Source organism: Malaclemys terrapin, chromosome 1, assembly GCF_027887155.1.
Source record: "Malaclemys terrapin pileata isolate rMalTer1 chromosome 1, rMalTer1.hap1, whole genome shotgun sequence".
NCBI lineage: Eukaryota > Metazoa > Chordata > Testudines > Emydidae > Malaclemys > Malaclemys terrapin.
This window is the reverse complement of record NC_071505.1, coordinates 290,744,223-290,767,055: the sequence shown is the minus strand read 5'-3', so window position 1 is coordinate 290,767,055 and position 22,833 is coordinate 290,744,223. Positions and strand designations below refer to the sequence as shown.

Sequence of the window (22,833 nt, the reverse complement as noted above, 5' to 3'; positions counted from 1 at the left end):
GGCCAACTCTAGGTTTTTTGCTGCCCCAAGCAAAAACTTTTTGGCTCCACCCCCACCCCCTCCCAGCCGTGGTCTCTCTCTCTCTGCCCCCCGCCCCTCCAACTGCACCCTCCTGCCACCCCAGCCCTGGGTCACTGGTAACTCGCTCCCAGGGCGGGTCATTCAGCATGAATTTTGGATGTGCACAGAACACAGACAGGATTGGTTCCCATATGGTTACAGAACTGCAGTAAAGTGGAACAATTTTCAGCTTGTGTGATTGAAGGATATCTGGATGCATATTACAAGACTGTCCTACATAAATGAGGAAAAGTGGAGGTGCCTTTATTATTCTTTTGTTCCACTCCTGAAATTCAGGATCTCTATGGTGACATTCTCAGAAATGCTCCCAGTTCCACGCGCAGGGCCAGGTAGGCAGGCAGAGCTTCGGAGTCTCAATGCGTGGATGAGACGATGGTGTAGAGAGGAGGGGTTTACATTCATTAGGAACTGGGGAAACTTTTGGGACGGGGGGAGCCCATACAGGAGAGATGGGCTCCACCTAAACCAAAGTGGAACCAGACTGCTGGCACTTAACATTAAAAAGGTTGTAGAGCAGTTTTTAAACTAGGAGATGGGGGAAAGCCGACTGCTGCAGAGGAGCATGTGGATCGGACAGAGACTTCTCTTAGGGGAGAGTCTAATGATAGAGAATCTCCAGGTTATAGTCAGGAGCAGAGGATGGAGGAGGATAATGTAAGGGCCAGATCAAATGATAAACATTCACATAAAAAAGAATCTAACACATCAGAAAAGGGCAGACAATTAAACAGTGACAAGTTTTTAAAGTGCTTGTACACAAATGCTAGAAGTCTAAATAATAAGATGGGTGAACTAGAGTGCCTCGTGATAAAGGAGGATATTAATTTAATAGGCATCACAAAAACCTGGTGGACTGAGAGCAATCAATGGGACACAATCATTCCGGGGTACAAAATATATCGGAAGGACAGAACAGGTAGTGCGGGGGAGAGTGGCACTATATGTGAAAGAAAATGTAGAATCAAATGAAGTAAAAATCTTAAGTGAATCCACATGTTCCATAGAATCTCTATGGATAGAAATTTCATGCTCTAATAAGAATATAACATTAGGGATCTATTATAGACCACCTGACTAGGACAGTGATAGTGATGATGAAATGCTAAGGGAAATTAGAGAGGCTATCAAAATTAAGAACCCAATAATAGTGGGGGATTTCAATTAGCCCCATATTGACTGGGAGCATTTCACTTCAGGACAAAATGCAGAGATAAAATTTCTCGATTCTTTAAATGACTGTTTCATGGAGCAGCTGGTATGGGAACCCACAAGGGGAGAGGCAACTCTAGATTTAGTCCTGAGTGGAGCGCAGGAGCTGGTCCAAGAGGTAACTATAACAGGACCGCTTGGAAATAGTGACCATAATACAATAGCATTCAATATCCCTGTGGTGGGAAGAACATCTCAACAGCCCAACACTGTGGCATTTAATTTTAAAAGGGGGAACTATGCAAAAATGAGGGGGTTAGTTAAACAGAAGTTAAGAAGTACAGTAACTAAAGTGAAATCCCTGCAAGCTGCATGGGCGCTTTTTAAAGACACCATAATAGAGGCCCAACTTCAATGTATACCCCAAATTAAGAAACACAGTAAAAGAACTAAAAAAGAGCCACCGTGGCTTAACAACCATGTAAAAGAAGCAGTGAGAGATAAAAAGACTTCCTTTAAAAAGCGGAAGTCAAATCCTAGTGAGGCAAATAGAAAGGAGCATAAACGCTGCCAAATTAAGTGCAAGAATGTAATAAGAAAAGCCAAAGAGGAGTTTGAAGAACGGCTAGCCAAAAACTCCAAAGGTAATAACAAAATGTTTTTTAAGTCTATCAGAAGCAGGAAGCCTGCTAAACAACCAGTGGGGCCCCTTGATGATCGAGATACAAAAGGAGCGCTTAAAGATGATAAAGTAATTGCGGAGATACTAAATGGATTCTTTGCTTCAGTCTTCACGGCTGAGGATGTTAGGGAGATTCCCAAACCTGAGCCGGCTTTTGTAGGTGACAAATCTGAGGAACTGTCACAGATTGAAGTGTCACTAGAGGAGGTTTTGGAATTAATTGATAAACTTAACATTAACAAGTCACCGGGACCAGATGGCATTCACCCAAGAGTTCTGAAATCACTCAAATGTGAAGTTGTAGAACTATTAACTAAGGTTTGTAACCTGTCCTTTAAATCGGCTTCTGTACCCAATGACTGGAAGTTAGCTAATGTAACGCCAATATTTAAAAAGGGCTCTAGAGGTGATCCCGGCAATTACAGACCAGTAAGTCTAACGTCTGTACCGGGCAAATTAGTCGAAACAATAGTTAAGAATAAAATTGTCAGACACATAGAAAAACAAACTGTTGAGCAATAGTCAACATGGTTTCTGTAAAGGGAAATCGTGTCTTACTAATCTATTAGAGTTCTTTGAAGGGGTCAACAAACATGTGGACAAGGGGGATCCAGTGGACATAGTGTACTTAGATTTCCAGAAACTCTTTGACAAGGTCCCTCACCAAAGGCTCTTAAGTAAAATAAGTTGTCATGGGATAAAAGGGAAGGTCCTTTCATGGATTGAGAACTGGTTAAAAGACCGGGAACAAAGGATAGGAATTAATGGTAAATTCTCAGAATGGAGAGGGTTAACTAGTGGTGTTCCCCAAGGGTCAGTCCTTGGACCAATCCTATTCAACTTATTTATAAATGATCTGGAGAAAGGGGTAAACAGTGAGGTGGCAAAGTTTGCAGATGATACTAAACTGCTCAAGATAGTTAAGACCAAAGCAGACTGTGATGAACTTCAAAAAGATCTCACAAAACTAAGTGATTGGGCAACAAAATGGCAAATGAAATTTAATGTGGATAAATGTAAAGTAATGCACATTGGAAAAAATAACCCCAACTATACATACAATATGATGGGGACTAATTTAGCTACAACAAGTCAGGAAAAAGATCTTGGAGTCATCTTGGATAGTTCTCTTAAGATGTCCGCGCAATGTGCAGAGGCGGTCAAAAAAAGCAAACAGGATGTTAGGGATCATTGAAAAGGGGATAGAGAATAAGACTGAGAATATATTATTGCCCTTATATAAATCGATGGTACACCCACATCTTGAATACTGCGTACAGATGTGGTCTCCTCATCTAAAAAAAGATATACTGGCACTAGAAAAGGTTCAGAAAAGGGCAACTAAAATGATTAGGGGTTTGGAACGGGTCCCATATGAGGAGAGATTAAAGAGGCTAGGACTCTTCAGCTTGGAAAAGAGGAGACTAAGGGGGGATATGATAGCAGTATATAAAATCATGAGTGATGTGGAGAAAGTGGATAAGGAAAAGTTATTTACTTATTCCCATAATACAAGAACTAGGGGGTCACCAAATGAAATTAATAGGAAGCAGGTTTAAAACAAATACAAGGAAGTTCTTCTTCACTTAGCGCACAGTCAACTTGTGGAACTCCTTACCTGAGGAGGTTGTGAAGGCTAGGACTATAACAGCGTTTAAAAGAGAACTGGATAAATTCATGGTGGTTAAATCCATTAATGGCTATTAGCCAGGAGGGGTAAGGAATGGTGTCCCGAGCCTCTGTTTGTCAGAGGGTGGAGCTGGATGGCAGGAGAGAGATCACTTGATCATTGCCTGTTAGGTTCACTCCCTCTGGGGCACCTGGCATTGGCCACTGTCGGTAGACAGGATACTGGGCTAGATGGACCTTTGGTCTGACCCGGTACGGCCGTTGTTATGTTCTTATGTTCTTTGTTTCTATGGGGAATTTGCCAATGCAATATCACTGTCTTCCTTTTAAACAAATAAAACTAAAAAAAAAAAAAAAAGCAATGGCTGTTGAAAATAGCAATTCCAGTCCTAATAACCACTGGGAAGCATTTCTTGCTCAATTTATTCTATTTTCTCTACAGCAAGTTACAGTGGATCAGTATATTTGATTTGGGAGAAATGAAGTAACAGCTGCCCAAATTGTGCTTGAGCACTCCTGAATTTTGAGGGTGTTCAAATCTGGAAGGCAGGTGCTAGATTCCCTTTCTGGATATTAGCTAAATCTGGAAAGGAAAAGTCAATTTCTGCTTCCATGGCTCAGAAGTGGAAATCCTCCTACGTGTCTGGTACTGTATCTAAAGCTGCCCAGGTCCAGAGCCTCCCCTCCCTTACTTTTCATTTTAAATTCTAGTGGGATCCACGTACCTCCCTTGCTAGGCTTCAGATAGAGAGGGGCACTGTCCATTTAGTCCACCCAATTCTTTCTTTGGGGGAGAGCCCAGGGCTGGGGCGACAGGAGGTGCGTGGGTAGGGGGAAGAGCCCAGGGCTGGGGCGGCAGGAGGTGCAGGTGGGGGCCACAGCTGGGGCAGCAGGTGGTGCGGGTGGGGGGAGAGCCCAGGGCTGGAGCAGCAGGGGGGTGCAGGTGGGGGCCAGAGCTGGGGCAGCAGAGGGTGTGGGTGGGAGAGAGTCCAGGGCAGGGGCAACACAGGGTGCGGGGGGGGCCCGCTGGGTGGAGGGCGGCAAAAAAACTGGGTGGAGTCCAGGGCTGGGGTGGAGGGCGGCAAAAAAACAAGCTGCAGCATGAGGTTTCAATTCCACACTCCTTCCCCCTCCCTTTCCTGTTAATTGCGGCTGAGGGAATGCTGGGAAATGTAGTTCTTTCCCCGCTCCAGGGCTGGCTCTATAGGTAGGGAGCTAACCAAGGAACTACAGCTCCCAGGGCCCCCTGTTGGGTCTCAGCTCCCATGCTGGATTCTTGCGCCCCTGCAAATTTGCCGCCCTAAGCAACTGCTTGCTTTGCTGGTGCCTAGAGCCAGCCCTGTATAGAACAGAATAACTTCGACTGCTTCTCTACAGTACATGAATTTCTGACTGAAATAAATTCTACAGTCCATGAAGAAGTTTCCAGCACCATTTTACAGCACTTACGTGACTTGCAGGCCTCTTTATTAGAATATTTTCCTACAACTACTAATGATGCTTGGGTTCGAAATCCGTTGTAATTACAGCCAAACCAGTTGGCTTTACTGTGCACGATTATGAAAGCTTAATTGACTTAATTTCTGACTCTGATTTGAAACAAAAGTTTAAGGATCTTCTGCTGAATAATTTTTGGAGCAGCCTAATAGAAGAGTACCCTAATTTGACTAAACGTGCAGTTCGAATGCTCCTTCCTTTTGCTACAACTTATTTGTGTGAGACGGGATTTTTGTATTATACTGCAACAAAAACCAAATATAGGAATAGACTCGATGCTGCGTCCGACATGAGGATTCAACTTTCCAGCATTATTCCTAATATTAAGCGAATTTGTGATAGAAAAATGCAGAAACACCAATCCCATTAAATCCAAATTTATATTTCTGTTTTTATAAACAGATTTTCCTAGTAAACATCTAATTTGTTTGATGTTTGAGTATATATATAAACAGTTTTTTTTTTAAGTAGAACACTGTTTTTAATTTTGACTCTTGCACTTGATTTTTGTACTACTTTATATGCGCTTTCCAGTTAGAAATTGTTAGTTCAAGTTATTTTAAATTTGTATTTTTGCTTTGTTTTATAAAATAAAATATATTTGAGCGTAAATAACGCATTTTTTTATTTGAAAACCGACTACAAAATAGTATTATAAGTGTTCCGTAATAGGCTAAAAAGTGTTCTGTGGCCAAAAAAGTTTGGGAAATGCTGCCATAGAGTTTGTACTGAAATGGAGCACTGTGTGGAAGCTGGAAATATCAGCTGAGACTTTTGGCACCAGGAAAGGAGTTGGTGGCCATTTGTGATGTGGGATAAGCACAATAGCTGGATATTTCTGCTAAAAAGATCCATCATGTTGAAATTTTAAATTGCCATCATGAGGTTTCAGAGTAAATACCCCACTGAGATCGATGGGACCATTCACTCTTTTCAGAGATACAGTTTGGGGTTGGGATCAGAATCAAGCAGACACATGGCATCAGTTTAAACTGCCATTACATTTTCAAAATTTCAAATTTAATTTTCATAATTAAGAGGACTTGAAGTTCATTATTTTTCTATTGAAATGAAAGCATAGATTCTAGGGCACAGTTCTGCATTGAAAGGTTGGATTCTGTGTCAAATTCTGCAGAGTTACAGAATACATGGTATCATGGATTCCATTTCAAGAGTCCATTTGTCTGTAGCCAAGATAGTCCAGACTGGTGCTCTTGCAGAGGGATCTGTAGGGATTGGACCTGCTGGATAGCAAAGATTTACATGGGTGTTGAAAGGGCCTTTGATCTCTGGTTCTGGAGGAAAAAAATGTTCTTGAGATATCTTGGTAGGTAGAATTAATTACAGGTATAGTAAAATACTTTCTTACTTCTTGCCATTAGAGTATCTGTATGTTAACATTTTTTTGTAGTGAGAGCTCTTCTCTTGTAAGATGTTACTGTTTAGTGTAATGGGATTGCAAATCTTAGTTTTCCCTTGTCATGGGATTTTTTGAAGGGATTCTTTTTAAAGAATCCTGCTTTGAGCAGGGGGTTGGACTAGATGACCTCTTGAGGTCCCTTCCAACTCTGATATTCTATGATTCTATGATTCTAAAGAAGTTTCTAAGATTTATGGAGAAAATACAAGAGTCACAGCAGCCTTAATATTTTTTCCCCCCACAGGCTGCTTGATGCTCTGAGTTGCACAGTGGTGTTTGGGGGAGGCTTGGACTCTGGGCATAGATGACAACGAAGCCTCTCTCTTCCCTCTGAGGAGGACATCACTTTAGAATGTTTTCATTTTCTGGATTATCCTGTTTTTGATTTGTTCTTCTCAGGGCAAGATAAAAGAAGTGGACTGGTCCAAATGGAATGGGTTTCCTCAGATGGCACCTAAGGTCTCACAAAGAGTCTCAGAGAATTACATTTTGACAGTGGAAAATCAATTAATTCTGAACTTATAGTGAGAAAGTGAACTAAGGGCCTGATTCTGCTTCCACTGAAATCAATAGTGAAACTCCAGCAGAGATAAGAGAATTGACCAACTTAGTGCAAGATCTCTTCTCTGCATGTCTAACAGACCATGAAGTCTTAGAACCTTCCTGTTTCTAATGGAAAGATTAGCTCAGTGAATCAGAGTCTGACTTGTCAATTAGACCTTCTCAGTAGGGGGAGGAGAAGTTTGAGATGGAAGGAGCAACACTGGTAGACACAACCCCAGCTGCCTCCCCCTTCCAAAAAAAGATCAATAGGCAGTACAGGCAATGATGGTATCAACTGCATGGCTGTCAGGAGCACTGGGCGCTGAAAAGGGGAGTGTGGAAGAACTGGACAGATGAAAAGAAGTAAAAATAAGGAAGGAACAAATTAAGAGATCTGCTTCTTTGTCAGGGGAGACAGTTAAACTGGAGTATGGTGTCTGACTGGCAGTTTAAGTAACACCAAAAATTTCAGCTGTATCCATCATCTCCATGGGTCAGCCCAACCTACATGTTGTTTCAGCACTGATGGAAGTACAAGCCAACAAGACTGTCCAAGGCTAAGTTTTAGAGCTGATTCACAAATGAGAGTTATGAGTATCTCTAAAGTCAACACGCGGACTGACACAGAAAATATATTGATATAGGATAACAGCCTTGTTTAAAAAAAATGGTTTAGCATAGATACTCGAAGAGTGAGGTTGTGCCCTCTATTGACTGAAAAATAGGGGTTTCAGTGTGTATGATTTCATAATTTAAACATGTCCTATCATCCCTTGATACATTATATCACTTTTAGAATAGCATCCCAATCATCACCTGAAGACTGTTCAACCAAATTCCTTTCCCCAAACATTTTAAAGCCCAAATATTGCATTCGTGCCTCCACATTAACATATAGGAATTTGAAATCTCAGCAGATTTTTTCCCTATATTGGATAAATTTATCTAAAGAGCATTGTTCCCTTCCTAAAGTTAAATAAAGCAGAGCATGTGCCTAACATGTTAATATTTCTAGAAGTGAACTGCTGCCAGTCTTCAGATGGCAATGATTTTAGTCACTATGGAAATAGAGTGGATTTGTACAATTTATTTAGGATGTGAAAGGGTCTTTATCTTAATACCATTCCTTTCAGACTCAAGTCCCTCTACAGGAAAATATTCCAATCGATATCCATTTGTAATTACCACACACTTAGGGTAATTAATAAAATATTAATAAATTTTCTCCTGAATCTGAAGACTAAAGGCATGAAAAAGACATAACCATTCCTACTTAGTGTATCAATTGATAGAAGAGCATGAGGAACCCTGTTTCTTTCCTCCTCCCCTCACCATATCAAATGTACCAATTTCTAACAGTATGTCCAGAGCACAATGTATTATTATTGAACAACTTAACTACTTATAGATCCACAAACAAGCAACCAGGAGAAGAGATGCAATGACTTTCAATGCCAACAAAACTTTACTGGACACTCATCAATTAACAATGGTTTTGGAAGAGAAACTAATTCCTGCCATGCTGCAGGTGAATGGACTAGGAGAACAATTCATAATCCATTCCAACTCAGTAATAGGTGTAGTATAAAATCCTCTGATTCAGCCTTTTATAGGTTTCGGGGTATAGTATTTCATTGCACTATAACGCTATGGTGCTCCTTTAGAGAAGCATGACATACACAGGGACAAGTTATACAACATTTATTTTATCTTCTTACCAAAGGAACCCTTCCTACTAGTAGAGATTCAGTTTCATTATGTAGTGCCTTCACATTGACAGCTATTTCAATGGCAGTATTTCTGGTAAGATTCTGGGGAATAGAAGCAAAACAGTCAAATAAGTTAAACTGTGAGCACAAGTACATTGAGTTTACAATCCCAACCTTGGCCAGTTTTTCCAAAAGGAACCAGCTTGATCCAGCTCTGCTTGACAAGTTTATTCTACCAGACCAAAGGGAATAAGATATAGAGCAACGTACAGAGGCCAAAATTAGATCTCAGATGCATCTCTACAACTGCCACTCAAGCTTGTGGGAATTTCACCTGTTTATTTAGGGGCAGAACAGACCGTATTAGTTTACATAAGAATCCAGAATGGAAGGGGGGAAATGTACTGTATTTCCTGGTTGGTTTTCACCTGACTCTGTTTACTGAGGGCTCAGATGTGCTAGAGTATCAAGTGACTAGCCACATGTTCTTTATGGCTGGCTAAGGCCACTAAAGAAACTCTGGACCTTTTATTAACAAGGATCATTAATGAGGATTGTTCACATCACACTTGAGGGGGCGAGCTGCCACACTTTAACAAGCAGTGGTTAGCCTGCATAGTTACTATGGTAATAAGGGCTTAAGTAGATTATGTTAGGTTAGACAAACTCGGACCGACAAACTCATGCTCATGAAATCATGTTAGTGCCCAGATCCTGCAAAAGCTCAAATTGTGGGGGTTGGGCTGGGAAATAAGGAGCTCATTTCTGCTCCTCCTGAAATTCTCCCACTAACACCATGTCCTTAATTAAAATATATGTGCATCTCTGTGAGTGTGCCCACATGACTGTACCTAGGTGTAGTTCTGTGTCCATCTCCCAGCACTCTGAGTCATGCCCTTAATGCTATGCTCTGCTGTGCCCCCGTATCTTCCTTTGCCCCCCTCTATTTCCAATATGCTTAATGTCCCACTCCCACTTAGGTCCAGTTTCCACAAAAGGGAACGTTTTTTCACCCAGCAGTACCTTCCTACTCCCCACTAAGGAGGGTGAGATGGGAGCTGTCAGGTATCCTCTGCCTCTTCCAATGTGCTCCAGGTCTGGAGGAAGGGAGTCTTTCTCCCCCTTCCTCTTCCCTCTGGTTGCCCCTGCTGGTGCTGCCTCTGCCTTTCAGACTCACTGAAGTAGAGTCTGAACAGAGCCCATCAGCTATTAAGTGACCCTACAAGCGTAAGGAGGGGGTGCTGCGGCTGCTGCTGCAGGCGCAGGAGAAAAAACATGGTTGGTTTCCTCCCCATCCCATTCGATGGTTGTGCCTATGTCACACTCTTAAAGTTAAGCATGTTTGCAGGATCAGGAGCCTGGGATATCAATTACCTCAGCAGTTAACATGCTAGCCACTAGAAAATGGTGACTGGGACTACGGGACTACTCCAATGTCTCCAGAAACACTTCTGCACACAGGGGCTATAGTTGATTTATTATTAAATAAGGCTTTGTTGTTCCTTTACCTCAGGAAACCTTGGATTGGCTTTATTTAATGCATGTGAACACGCATTGACAGCATGAGCCAGCTCCTGTTCCAACAGGCTGTGTATTTTTGCTGCTTCACAGATTCTACAAAAATATGAAAAACAGGAAAGGTACTTTGTCACCTTCTTTTACGACCAGTTAAAATGTGATTAAAATTAAAAAACATTGGCAGATGGAAAAGAAATATTTCACAGAACATTTACACTAACTGTCCTAGAGTCCTATGTATATTTCTACATATCTAAAGCTTAAATATAAGTATCACCTTAGACAACAAAGCACTCTGCTCTCTTGTCTAAACGACATTCTTAATACAGAGGATCTGCTCTGCTTGAGGAACGTGTATTGTCTTAACTGGCATGTCATCCTACCAGCAATGGGTACATATAGATTATACTGATTAAACCAGAAATATTCATTCACATAATTCATACAGGAAACACATTCTGAAGAGAATTATTATGGTGGTGTCATGTGACAATCTGCATATCCTGTTAGTGATGCGTAATTATAAGAGGACAATCCCCTTCAAATGCAACATAAAACTGAATTTGATCAATTGTGATCATTAAAATTCTAATGGCACTTACAATCTAAGTACATTTTTTTACAACAGTAAAGGTATTAACCCAGAGGTGGGCAAATTACAGCCCGCAGGCCACATTCGGCCCATGGGACCCTCCTGCCCAGCCCCTGAGCTCTTGGCCCGGGAGGCTACCCCAGCCCCTCCCCTGCTGTTCCCTCTCTCCCACAGGATTGGGCAGGAGTCCCAGGGGGGCAGTCAGGAAGGGGGGGAGTTGGATGGGGCGGCGGGGAGACAGTCAGGGGCAGGGTTTCCGGGGACGGTCAGGGAGAAGGGGTGGTTGGATGGGGCAGGGGCCCGAGGGGGGCAGTCAGGAAGGAGAGGAGGGGTTGGATGGGGCAGCAGGGGGCAGTCAGGGGCGGAGGGTCCGGGGGCTGACAGGGGACAGGGAGGGGTGGATGGGGCAGGGGTCCCTGGAGGTGGGTGGGGGCATCAGAGGACAGGGAACAGGGGGGGTTGGATGGGGCAGGAGTCCCAGACAGGCCGTCAGGGGCGAGAAGCAGGGGGGGACGAATAGGCGGCGGGGGCCGGGCCACGCCTGGCTGTTTGGGGAGGCAGAGCCTCCCCAGCCGGCCCTCCATACAATTTTGGAAACCTGATGTGGCCCTCAGGCCAAAAACTTTGCCCGCCCCTGTATTAACCTATGACCTGGCTAAATTTCTTATTTACATTATGTCTACATAAATTCCCCCTTTCTGCCTACCTGAGTCATCCCTGCAGTTTAAACTGAATATGCTGTTCTACAATTCCTGTCCTAAACTTGTGCAGTTAAACAGTTGCTCTAGCAGTGTCTGGTTCATGACATGATTTCTGTATTATAGCATTTGAGACAGTGAACCCCATAATACAGTCCACTGTAAACTGGTATTTTTACTTGTTCATAACAGTCTCAAAAACATTTTTTAAACTGAAAATATCTATGTGAATCTCTGCCCAAAGGTGAGCATTTTAAAAAACATATACAAAACTGGTTCGGCGGTTTTTCAAGTTGAGATTGATGGGATGACAGGAGGGAAAGTAAAAATTCCACACACATGTGTTGCAACTGAAATTTTGCACTTGCACAACACAGAAGGCTCTAGTTAGAAACATCAAATGTGGTGCTATCCTAGACATTGCTGAACCAGGAAAAGCAATCCAAGTTCGAAGACAATCCCTGTTTTAAAATTATGAAGGTCTGAAAACAGTGTGTGTGTCTGCATATGTGTGATAAAACATTTTAAATCCAGAGACTCTCCACTGGATATCGAGAGAGACCCCTCCCTAAACACATCTATCATCTCAGACATAAAATATCTCTCATTCAGCATCATCACTTAGGGTGCCTCTGTAGCAAGACTAAGGGTATTTACACTATATTCTGTTGAAAGATATCATTTGAAACAGAAAATGAGATAAAATGCAACATGAGTTTGCCGAAGACAGATCATGCTAGACTAAGCCAATATGTTTCTCTGATAAGATAACTTATTTTTAAAGACAAGAGAAATGCAGTAGATCTAATCTATCTGGACTTCAGTAAAGCATTTGACACAATGGACTATTATTAGTTAAGATAGGGATTAATATCGGAATTGGAAACTGGGTAAGGAACTGGCTAAAGAGGGGACGACAACAAGTTATGCTGAAAGGAGAGCTATCAGGCTGGAGAGAGGTTACTAGTGCAGTTCCTTAAGGATTGCTCTTGGGACCAATCTTATTTAATATTTTCTTCAATGACACTGGCACAAAAAGTAGGTGTATGCTAATGAGAAGAGCTAGTTAAACTAAAGGACAACATCAGCACAAGAACAAATGGGCCATGAATAAATTTAGGCTGGAAATTAGAAGATGGTTTCTAACCATCAAAGAAATGAAGTTCTGCAACAGTCTCCCAATAGTAGTAATGGGTGCAAACAATCTAACTAGTTTTAAGATGGAGCTTGATAAATTTATGGATGAGATTGTATGATGGCATGCCTGTGATAGTACAGGACTGGACTTGATTACCCAGGAGATCCCTTCCAATCTGTGTCCTATGTTTCTCTGAAACATTCAGTAAACTGACTTAAAAATGAGTGAGTGGCTTTGCTTGCGGTACACTCAAAACAAATACTTTTATAAAAACAAACATTTGTTTGTGTTTGATTTTGAATGGGAGGATGGGAAAATATATGATTTTAAAATTTAAATTCAAAGTGGATTTCTTTAGTAGGTCGCTGGATACAACACTGGTTTCATACAGCTTGGAGTTTTCAAATTAATAGCCGAAACAAATTATTCCAACTTGTAACTGATTTGGAACTTTGGGCTGATTTGGAACTGAGAAAGGAGCAGCAAAGCCTTGCTGAAATGATACAAACTAATGAGCCCCTGAAGGGCAAAACTTCAACTGATCAACAGTCAAGAGACCCTTGGGACTTCCAGCAGAATGTGAACTCTCTTTGGTTGGTTGGTTGGTTGAAGGACCATGTGCTGTGGCTGGCAGTTGGAAGCTGTGAACTTCAAAGGAAGGTTTGAAAGCTAGAAGCCTCTGGTAAGTGGCTGAGCCTTAATCAGCAGGTGGGGCATTCATACAGGCCAGGGCTTTATAAAGCAGCGCACAAGCGACCAGGGAGCTTTTGCGACCAGGGGCTGCTAACAGGGAGTTTCGCAAGGGAGTTGGGAAGGGGGCGAGGGTCTCTTGCCGGTTCTCCCTTTATTCCCCTTAAAACCTAAACTTCTTGCTTAAACAACACTTTCAGTGGACAGGGGGCTGCAGACGGGAGTTTGACAGAGGGAGGCTTACGATGGTTAGGAAGACCCACAACACCTGTGCCAGCACTGCTTCTGTCTCCTCCACCTGCGCCTGTAGCCAGACAGAGCGCCTGAGCATGGATGCTTCTACCCAGATCCTGGTGTGGTTTTGCAGCGACTGTGACTTGCAATTTCTACTTACTCATATCCAGGCTGGGGAGACCATCCAATGTGAAAGGTGCCTGCTGGTGGAATCTCTCAGGCAGCAGGTGGGAGAGCTACAGGAGGAGGTGGCTAGGTTGAGGAGCATCCGAATCCACGAGCAATTCCTGGACAGTGTCCATGTAGAGAAAGCTGAGGAGCTGTCCCAGTACACAGGACTGCTGATACACCACTGGTGGAGGAGGAGATTGCTCAGGGTGGACACTGGCAGCTGGTTACTTCTGGCAGCAGGCAGTGCTCCACCCCTGCTCCGATCCCTCCCGCCGAGCTAATAGGTAACCATTATGCTCTTCTTGATACAGGAAAGAAGGAATTACCCCCTACAGTAAAGGAGGAGAAGCCTCGTACCCCTAAGCCTGGGAGGTCTGCTGCCACCACTGCGAATAGGAAACGTAAGGTAGTGGTGGTCGGAGACTCTCTGCTGAGGGGGACGGAGGCGCCCATCTGTAGCCCTGACATTTCATCTCGGGAGGTATGCTGCCTGCCGGGAGCCTGTATCCGAAATGTTACAGAGGCATTGTCGAGGATTATCCAGCCCTCTGACTACTACCCCATGCTACTCATCCATGTGGGCACAAATGATACTGCGTGGTGTGACACTGAGTGGATCAAGAGTGACTACAGGGCTCTGGGAGTACGGGTGAAGGAGTTTGGAGCGCAGGTGGTATTCTCTTCGATTCTTCCTGTCAAAGGTAGGGGCCCGGGAAGAGACAGATGCATCATGGAGGTGAATGCCTGGCTGCGAAGATGGTGTCGCCAGGAGGGCTTTGGCTTCCTAGACCATGGGATGCTATTCGAGGAAGGACTGCTAGGCAGAGATGGCATTCACCTTTCGAGGAGGGGAAAGACCCTATTTGGACACAGACTGGCTAACCTAGTGAGGAGAGCTTTAAACTAGGTTCAACGGGGACAGGTGAGCAAAGCCCACAGGTAAGTGGGGAACATGGAGACCTGGGAGATGGGTCGGAAAAGAGATGGAGTGTGGGCTATATTGGCAAAGAGAAAGGAGGGTCAGGACAAAACTGGGAGGAAAGATCAAACCAGTATCTTAGATGCCTATATACAAATGCGAGAAGTATGGGTAATAAGCAGGAAGAACTGGAAGTGCTAATAAATAAATACAACTATGACATTGTTGGCATCACTGAAACTTGGTGGGATAATACACATGATTGGAATGTTGGTGTGGATGGGTACAGCTTGCTCAGGAAGGATAGACTGGAAAAAGGGAGGAGGTGTTGCCTTATATATTAAAAATGTACACACTTGGACTGAGATAGAGATGGACATAGGAGATGGAAGTGTTGAGAGTCTCTGGGTTAGGCTAAAAGGGGTAAAAAACAAGGGTGATGTCATGCTAGGAGTCTACTACAGGCCACCTAACCAGGTGGAAGAGGTGGATGAGGCTTTTTTTAAACAACTAACAAAATCATCCAAAGCCCAAGATTTGGTGGTGATGGGGGACTTCAACTATCCGGATATATGTTGGGAAAATAACACAGCGGGGCACAGACTATCCAATAAATTCTTGGACTGCATTGCAGACAACTTTTTATTTCAGAAGGTTGAAAAAGCTACTAGGGGGGAAGCTGTTCTAGACTTGATTTTAACAAATAGGGAGGAACTCGTTGAGAATTTGAAAGTAGAAGGCAGCTTGGGTAAAAGTGATCATGAAATCATAGAGTTTGAAATTCTAAGGAAGGGTAGAAGGGAGAAGAGCAAAATAGAGACAATGGATTTCAGGAAGGCGGATTTTGGTAAGCTTAAAGAGCTGATAGGTAAGGTCCCATGGGAATCAAGACTGAAGGGAAAAACAACTGAGGAGAGTTGGCAGTTTTTCAAAGGGACACTATTAAGGGCCCAAAAGCAAGCTACTCTGCTGGTTAGGAAAGATATAAAATGTGGCGAAAGACCACCTTGGCTTAACCACGAGATCTTGCATGATCTAAAAAATAAAAAGGAGTCATAAAAAATGGAAACTAGAAAAAATTACAAAGGATGAATATAGGCAAACAACACAGGAATACAGGGGCAAGATTAGAAAGGCAAAGGCACAAAATGAGCTCAAACTAGCTACAGGAATAAAGGGAAACAAGAAGACTTTTTATCAATACATTAGAAGCAAGAGGAAGACCAAAGACAGGGTAGGCCCACTGCTTAGTGAAGAGGGAGAAACAGTAACAGGAAACTTGGAAATGGCAGAGATGCTTAATGACTTCTTTGTTTCGGTCTTCACCGAGAAGTCTGAAGGAATGCCTAACATAGTGAATGCTAATGGGAAGGGGGTAGGTTTAGCAGATAAAATAAAAAAAGAACAAGTTAAAAATCACTTAGAAAAGTTAGATGCCTGCAAGTCACCAGGGCCTGATGAAATGCATCCTAGAATACTCAAGGAGCTAATAGAGGAGGTATCTGAGCCTCTAGCTATTATCTTTGGAAAATCATGGGAGACGGGAGAGATTCCAGAAGACTGGAAAAGGGCAAATATAGTGCCCATCTATAAAAAGGGAAATAAAAACAACCCAGGAAACTACAGACCAGTTAGTTTAACTTCTGTGCCAGGGAAAATAATGGAGCAAGTAGTTAAGGAAATTATCTGCAAACACTTGGAAGGTGGTAAGGTGATAGGGAACAGCCAGCATGGATTTGTAAAGAACAAATCATGTCAAACCAATCTGCTAGCTTTCTTCGATAGGATAATGAGTCTTGTGGATAAGGGAGAAGCTGTGGATGTGGTATAGTTAGACTTTAGTAAGGCATTTGATACGGTCTCGCATGATATTCTTATCGATAAACTAGGCAAATACAATTTAGATGGGGCTACGATAAGGTGGGTGCATAACTGGCTGGATAACCGTACTCAGAGAGTTGTTATTAATGGTTCCCAATCCTGCTGGGAAGTGGGGTTCCGCAGGGGTCTGTTTTGGGACCGGCTCTGTTCAATATCGTCATTAACGACTTAGATATTGGCATAGAAAGTACGCTTATTAAGTTTGCAGATGATACCAAACTGGGAGGGATTGCAACTGCTTTGGAGGACAGGGTCATAATTCAAAATGATCTGGACAAATTGGAGAAATGGTCTGAGTTAAACAGGATGAAGTTTAACAAAGACAAATGCAAAGTGCTCCACTTGGGAAGAAAAAATCAGTTTCACACATACAGAATGGGAAGAGACTGTCTAGGAAGGAGTACGGCAGAAAGGGATCTAGGGGTTATAGTGGACCATAAGCTAAATATGAGTCAACAGTGTGATGCTGTTGCAAAAAAGGCAAACGTGATTCTGGGATGTATTAACAGGTGTGTTGTGAGCAAGACACGAGAAGTCATTCTTCCGCTCTAATCTGCTCTGGTTAGGCCTCAGCTGGAGTATTGTGTCCAGTTCTGGGCACCGCATTTCAAAAAAGATGTGGAAAAATTGGAAAGGGTCCAGAGAAGAGCAACAAGAATGATTAAAGGTCTTGAGAACATGACCTATGAAGGAAGGCTGAAGGAATTGGGTTTGTTTAGTTTGGAAAAGAGAAGACTGAGAGGGGACATGATAGCAGTTTTCAGGTATCTAAAAGGGTGTCCCATAAGGAGGAGGGAAAAAACTTGTTCACCTTAGCCTCTAAGGATAGAACAAGAAGCAATGGGCTTAAACTGCAGCAAGGAAGGTCTAGGTTGGACATTAGGAAAAAGTTCCTAACTGTCAGGGTGGTTAAACACTGGAATAAATTGCCTAGGGAGGTTGTGGAATCTCCATCTCTGGAGATATTTAAGAGTAGGTTAGATAAATGTCTATCAGGGATGGTCTAGACAGTATTTGGTCCTGCCATACGGGCAGAGGACTAGACTCGATGATCTCTCGAGGTCCCTTCCAGTCCTAGAATCTATGAATAACAATGAATATGTACACAAAAAGATACGAAGGGTCTATCGGACAATTAGACTTGCTTAGACTTGGTTCCTACAAATATTTTATTGTTCAGTAGTTTAAGAGTTAAGACTGTGTTTATGTTAAAAAAAGTGTTTTATAAAAGTAGCAACTGTGCTGTACATTTTCATTAATACAAATAATTGGGTGACTGGAGGACACACATTTTTTTGTGTTGGGGTAAGGAATAGAAGTCATTAGAGAAAAAAAGTTTGGCAGATGGGAGGATGGAGGGATAGGAAAATATTTCATAAGCCTGAGAAAAAATGCTAAGGATTGAACACATGAGGAGCCACAAGATATCAGAGATTAAAACCCTTTGTATTTTATGCACAGAAGAATTGTTCATAGATTCAGAGATCATACTAAGAGGCTGTTACTGGCCCAGGATTGAATCCTTTCATTTCTGAGCCTAGGACAGACAAAATTTCAGGGGGAAATTCTACATCTGAGCGGGAAAAGAAGAATTTTTCTATAGAAGAACTTTTCTTTTAATTCGTGGCTTTTTGAAGATGAGGTGGTTATCAGCATGTGTTTGATGTACTGTGCAGTTTATCACATGGATGTCACCTCCACGTATGCGTTGTAGATGTGTGTATTTTTATACATTTCTCACATGCACAGTTAGGATGTGTTTTGGATTTAAATGTAACATTTTGGTGACCTCCAAAAACTCAATCCAGTAACAACAGTATATTTTTAACTTTAATGTATCATTTATTATTAATAGTTAGGCATAAGAAAGATAATCATTTTCATTTGCTGATGATAAGTATGGAGCCAAATATAACATGAATAGATTCCGTGCATTTATAACTTTTCCATCACTTGTTACCTCTCTCTCTAATTAATGTTAACAGTTACCCACTAGATAGCATTAATATACAAACCCAATAGTTATGGTCTCATCTAGTGCAGACAAAGAAAACAGACGAGTATCACTATTTTATTGTACTTTCTAGCTCTGAGAAATGGTACATCTATGAGTTTAAAACCGTGATATCTGAAAAAGAAGTTATATGGCTAAACCTACTTTGATCATCAGAAAATAAAATATCAAAGTGTGTATTATTATATGTATGCAACAGGGCCAACTGAACAATTTTTGGTCAGAAAATTATATGTTTGACTAAACAAGTATTTTTGTGAAAAGTGTCTGCTTTATGCAGAAAGTGCTGAGTTTTCATCAAAAACTCTGGACAAACATTGAAAACATTCAGTTTTTGGCAGAAAATGTTTGATTTATCAACACAAAGTCAAAAATTTTCATGGGAGAAAACAACATTTGCTGATCTGCTATAGTATATAAAATAGACTTTTAAAAATACTGATACTGTGATAACAAATCTTCAGTCAGACTATAGAAATATCCTCAGCTTTATAAATAATTTTACCTTGGGGAGTATGCTACTAACCCATTTGTTCTACTGTACCTGGTAATAAGTTCTTCTGCAGCTTGTGAACACAGCTGGATCTGTGCAACTTCTTCTTCCATAGCCAACTCAACAGCCTGTTGAGGGTACAAGTGAGATCGAAGGACAGGTTTGCAGGAATCATACTTCTGTTTGTCTTCCCAAGACTTTAGGGTATTTTCAAAAGCCTGATGAAAATGGTATGATACATTAGCTGACAGTACTTGCCGTTTTTTATTTCAGCTTATTAGGCACACAGATTGGTACATCATTTTACATAAATATTACAAATACTCCACACTATAAATGGTGTTAAGATTAGTTTTTAAAACTAAATTTAGAGAACAACAGTTTCTTCTGTGAGTAACATCTCTCCCCTGTCCTCTGTAAAATATGCTGTTAGAGACAAATTTACATGAAGACATTACTGTGGGCATTCTTTGTCAGGACAAGATGTTCTGAACCTTATGCTGAGCACAGTGGGAATCTAACAGTCATGCAGAGTCCAAACATGAAAATAAGAAAGAAAAAAAAAAGCCCTAATAAACTTGCTTTACACAACAAAGTAGCTATCATAACACAAGCCATGATGAAGGGAGAGAACTGAATTCAGCATCTACTCAGGCCAATGGACAGAGGAACTATGGGGAAGTTAGGAGCATTTACACCAGGGGAGGGCAAACTATGTCCCACAGGCCGGATCTGGCCCCTCAGGGCTTTCAATCCGGCCTGCCCTGGCCCCATGCCACTCCTGGAAGCAGCCGGCACCACATCCCTGCGGCCCCTAGGGGACGGGGAGGTAGCGGGCTCCGTGCATTGCCCTCACCTGCAGGCACTGAGCCCCCCACCCCCGCAGCTCTGATTGGCCAGGAATGGGAAACCGCAGCCAATGGGAGCTTTGGGGGTAGTACCCACAGGTGAGGGCAGCGTGCTGCGGAGCTGCCTGCCCCACCCCACCCCCAGAAGCCACTGCCGGACATGCTGGCCACTTCCAGGAGAGGCGCGGGGCCAGGGTAGGCAGGGAGCCTGTCTTAGCTCTGCTGTGTGCCGCTGCCACCCCAGAGCCACTCGAGGTAAGTGGCGCCGGGCTGGAGCCCAAACTCTGAACCCCTTGCACTGAGCCCCCTAACCTCCTGCCGCACCTCTCCTGCACACCAACCCCCTGCCCTGAGCCCCCAACCCCCTGCCCTGAGCCTCCTGCTGCACCCCACACCCCTCCTGCACCCCAACCCTACATTCATGGCCCTGCATACAATTTCCTCACCCAGATGTGGCCCTTAGGCCAAAAAGTTTGCCCACCCCTTGTTTACATCTTTGATTCTAGAATGGTAGAATAGTGCACATTCCCCCAGAGGCTAATTGGTTTGAAATGGGTTCTGTTACTATTTGGCAGGGCATGTGATCTTGCTGTGGCTGTCATGAAGAAGGCACGTTATATAGCTTATTACCTATGTAATTGCAGCTAAAACTTCCAATTTATGATAAAGTACAAAACTAGTATCTGAAAGAGAAAGTATATTATAGTCACTAATACTCTTATGTTTATACAAAAGTATACATAGTACTACAAAGACAGATAATCAGAACGTTTCCTCCTGGAAGTTTGAGGATTTCATCTCATCAAAAAAAGAAATACTGTTATGGTCAGACATTCTAGCAGGTGACAAAGATAAGAGTTAAGCTATTTGTGTACAAGAACATATCTGTACCAACCTTTTATTTATTATTTCATAAGCTATTTTCTCTTGTTATAACAGAACCAAGTTGTTATAATAATGGCACTAATGAAGTATCCCATACAAAAGATAAAATGCTTTCTATAACTTACTCTGTCTCGTGTTAGCATCTGAGCTCTGTTTTTATGTACAATTTTAATAACTCCTGGGGGCTGGATCCATGCCTCTCCATCTACTTGCACTGGTACCCCTTCATCTCCAAGTATGGTGATCTTTACTGACCGACACTGAAAGAGAGTAAACATGTTAGTTCACAGAATAATATATTAATGAAATTGACAGTCCACCTGCATTAGACTGGTTGTTAGAAGCTGTGGCTTCTATCCAGGTTTGTCTTGAGGGTAAAACACTGTTGTATTTCATTCAGCATTTATGATGACTTGTTACCCGTTAAAATTAAAACAAAGTCAATATTTTATTAACGTATAATGCAGTAGTTGTCTAGACTACCTCTTTTCTCTGCAGCCTCCCAGCATGCCAGCTATCTTGGTTGCTTTCCAACAAGACACATACCTGAGCTATTCTGTGGTGCTGCAATTTGATGACTCTTGAAACTGCCATCTGCATGCTGCCAAATACCGCGACAACTTCTAAGATTTTGTCATCAAATGATGGTGCCCCAAATATCTGAGAGGAAAAGAAAATATCAATATTAGACTCTGAGCTCTTATTGCAATCTACACAGTGCAGGGATTCTGTCTCCTTTTATGTCTGGTGCAATTCCAAACACACTTTAGGTATTTAAATAGTAGAACTAATGTATTTGAAAAATAAAGGGTGGTCATAATGGCAATTAACGTTGACTCTATCTCCCCTTGTAAGTACTCTCACACTTCTTATCACACTGTCTGTACTCGGCTAGCTTGATTATCACTTCAAAAGTTTTTTTTCTCTTAATTAATTGGCCTCTCAGAGTTGGTAAGACAACTCCCACCTGTTTATGCTCTCTGTATGTGTGTATATATATCTCCTCATTATATGTTCCATTCTATATGCATCCGAAGAAGTGGGCTGTAGTCCACGAAAGCTTATGCTCTAATAAATTTGTTAGTCTCTAAGGTGCCACAAGTACTCCTGTTCTTCTTTTTGCGGATACAGACTAACACGGCTGTTACTCTGAAAAATGGCAATTAAAGTACTTGAAAGCCACAGTATATTATCCATATATAGGGTTGGTGGCGGGTTTAAATGCACATACTGAGAAATGTTAAGCAACTCAAGATTAATGTGGCAAACATAACTATGCTAATCTTCAATTGGTCAATATTTCTAAAGTCCAAGAGCAATTAAGAAGGACATTTATTTTAACAGAGCTCAAAAGTGCTTATCTTTCTTTGTCCAGAATTCTCTTTAGACCATCTTCAAAATCTATATTGGTAAATGAAGTGTCAATGCCATTTCATTTAATGCTGAAGAAGAATCTCATAAAATTTACCTGTTTTAATAATGAAAACTTTACTTGAACATTCTGTTTTTGTATCAAACTAATCCCCCAATCCAGCAAAGACTTAAATACATGTCCGTTGATTTCAATTGGACTAATCACAGGGCATAAAAGTTAAGCACATGAGTAAGTCTTTGCAGGACATTAGCTTGGCAGTTCCCTAAAATAAAGTTTCTCTCTCTCTAGGATATTATATGACCCTCATCATCAAGGGCATGCAAATGTCTTACATTGTCTTACATGAATATAGAACAAAAAGATTATTCTTTGCCAGGTGCTTCTCCTTCCTTTTCTATTTCAAGTAACTTTTGATATATCCAGCTTCAGTTTATTTGCCTTTAAGAAAAAAATGAAAGCTTGGACCTGAAATTACTCCAGGATACCACTTTCCATCTTCCCAGGAACTGGATTACAGCCTACTCACAAATTGGGATGAATTCCATTCCCCCTGCTTGTTTACAAAGCCCATTTAGCTTGTGTTTTATCTTTAGTGCAGGGATGGGTATTGTTATATTCTGTTTTCTCTGCATGTATAATTTACTTGCATAGAACTTCTGTAGCGTGC

At 42.0% G+C, this 22,833-nt stretch overlaps 1 protein-coding gene across 1 annotated transcript in view; it reads right to left on the bottom strand.

Annotated features, from left to right (window-relative positions):
- Positions 1-22,833, bottom strand: part of DGKH (diacylglycerol kinase eta) — a 266,884-nt gene that overhangs the window by 14,970 nt on the left and 229,081 nt on the right. Inside the window, exons 23-27 of the mRNA XM_054013968.1 lie at positions 21,338-21,451; positions 20,917-21,051; positions 19,110-19,276; positions 10,219-10,324; positions 8,720-8,812 (exon numbers count right to left, since the gene is read on the bottom strand). Coding sequence (XP_053869943.1) covers positions 8,720-8,812; positions 10,219-10,324; positions 19,110-19,276; positions 20,917-21,051; positions 21,338-21,451 — 615 coding nt within the window. The remainder of the gene's footprint in view (positions 1-8,719; positions 8,813-10,218; positions 10,325-19,109; positions 19,277-20,916; positions 21,052-21,337; positions 21,452-22,833) is intronic.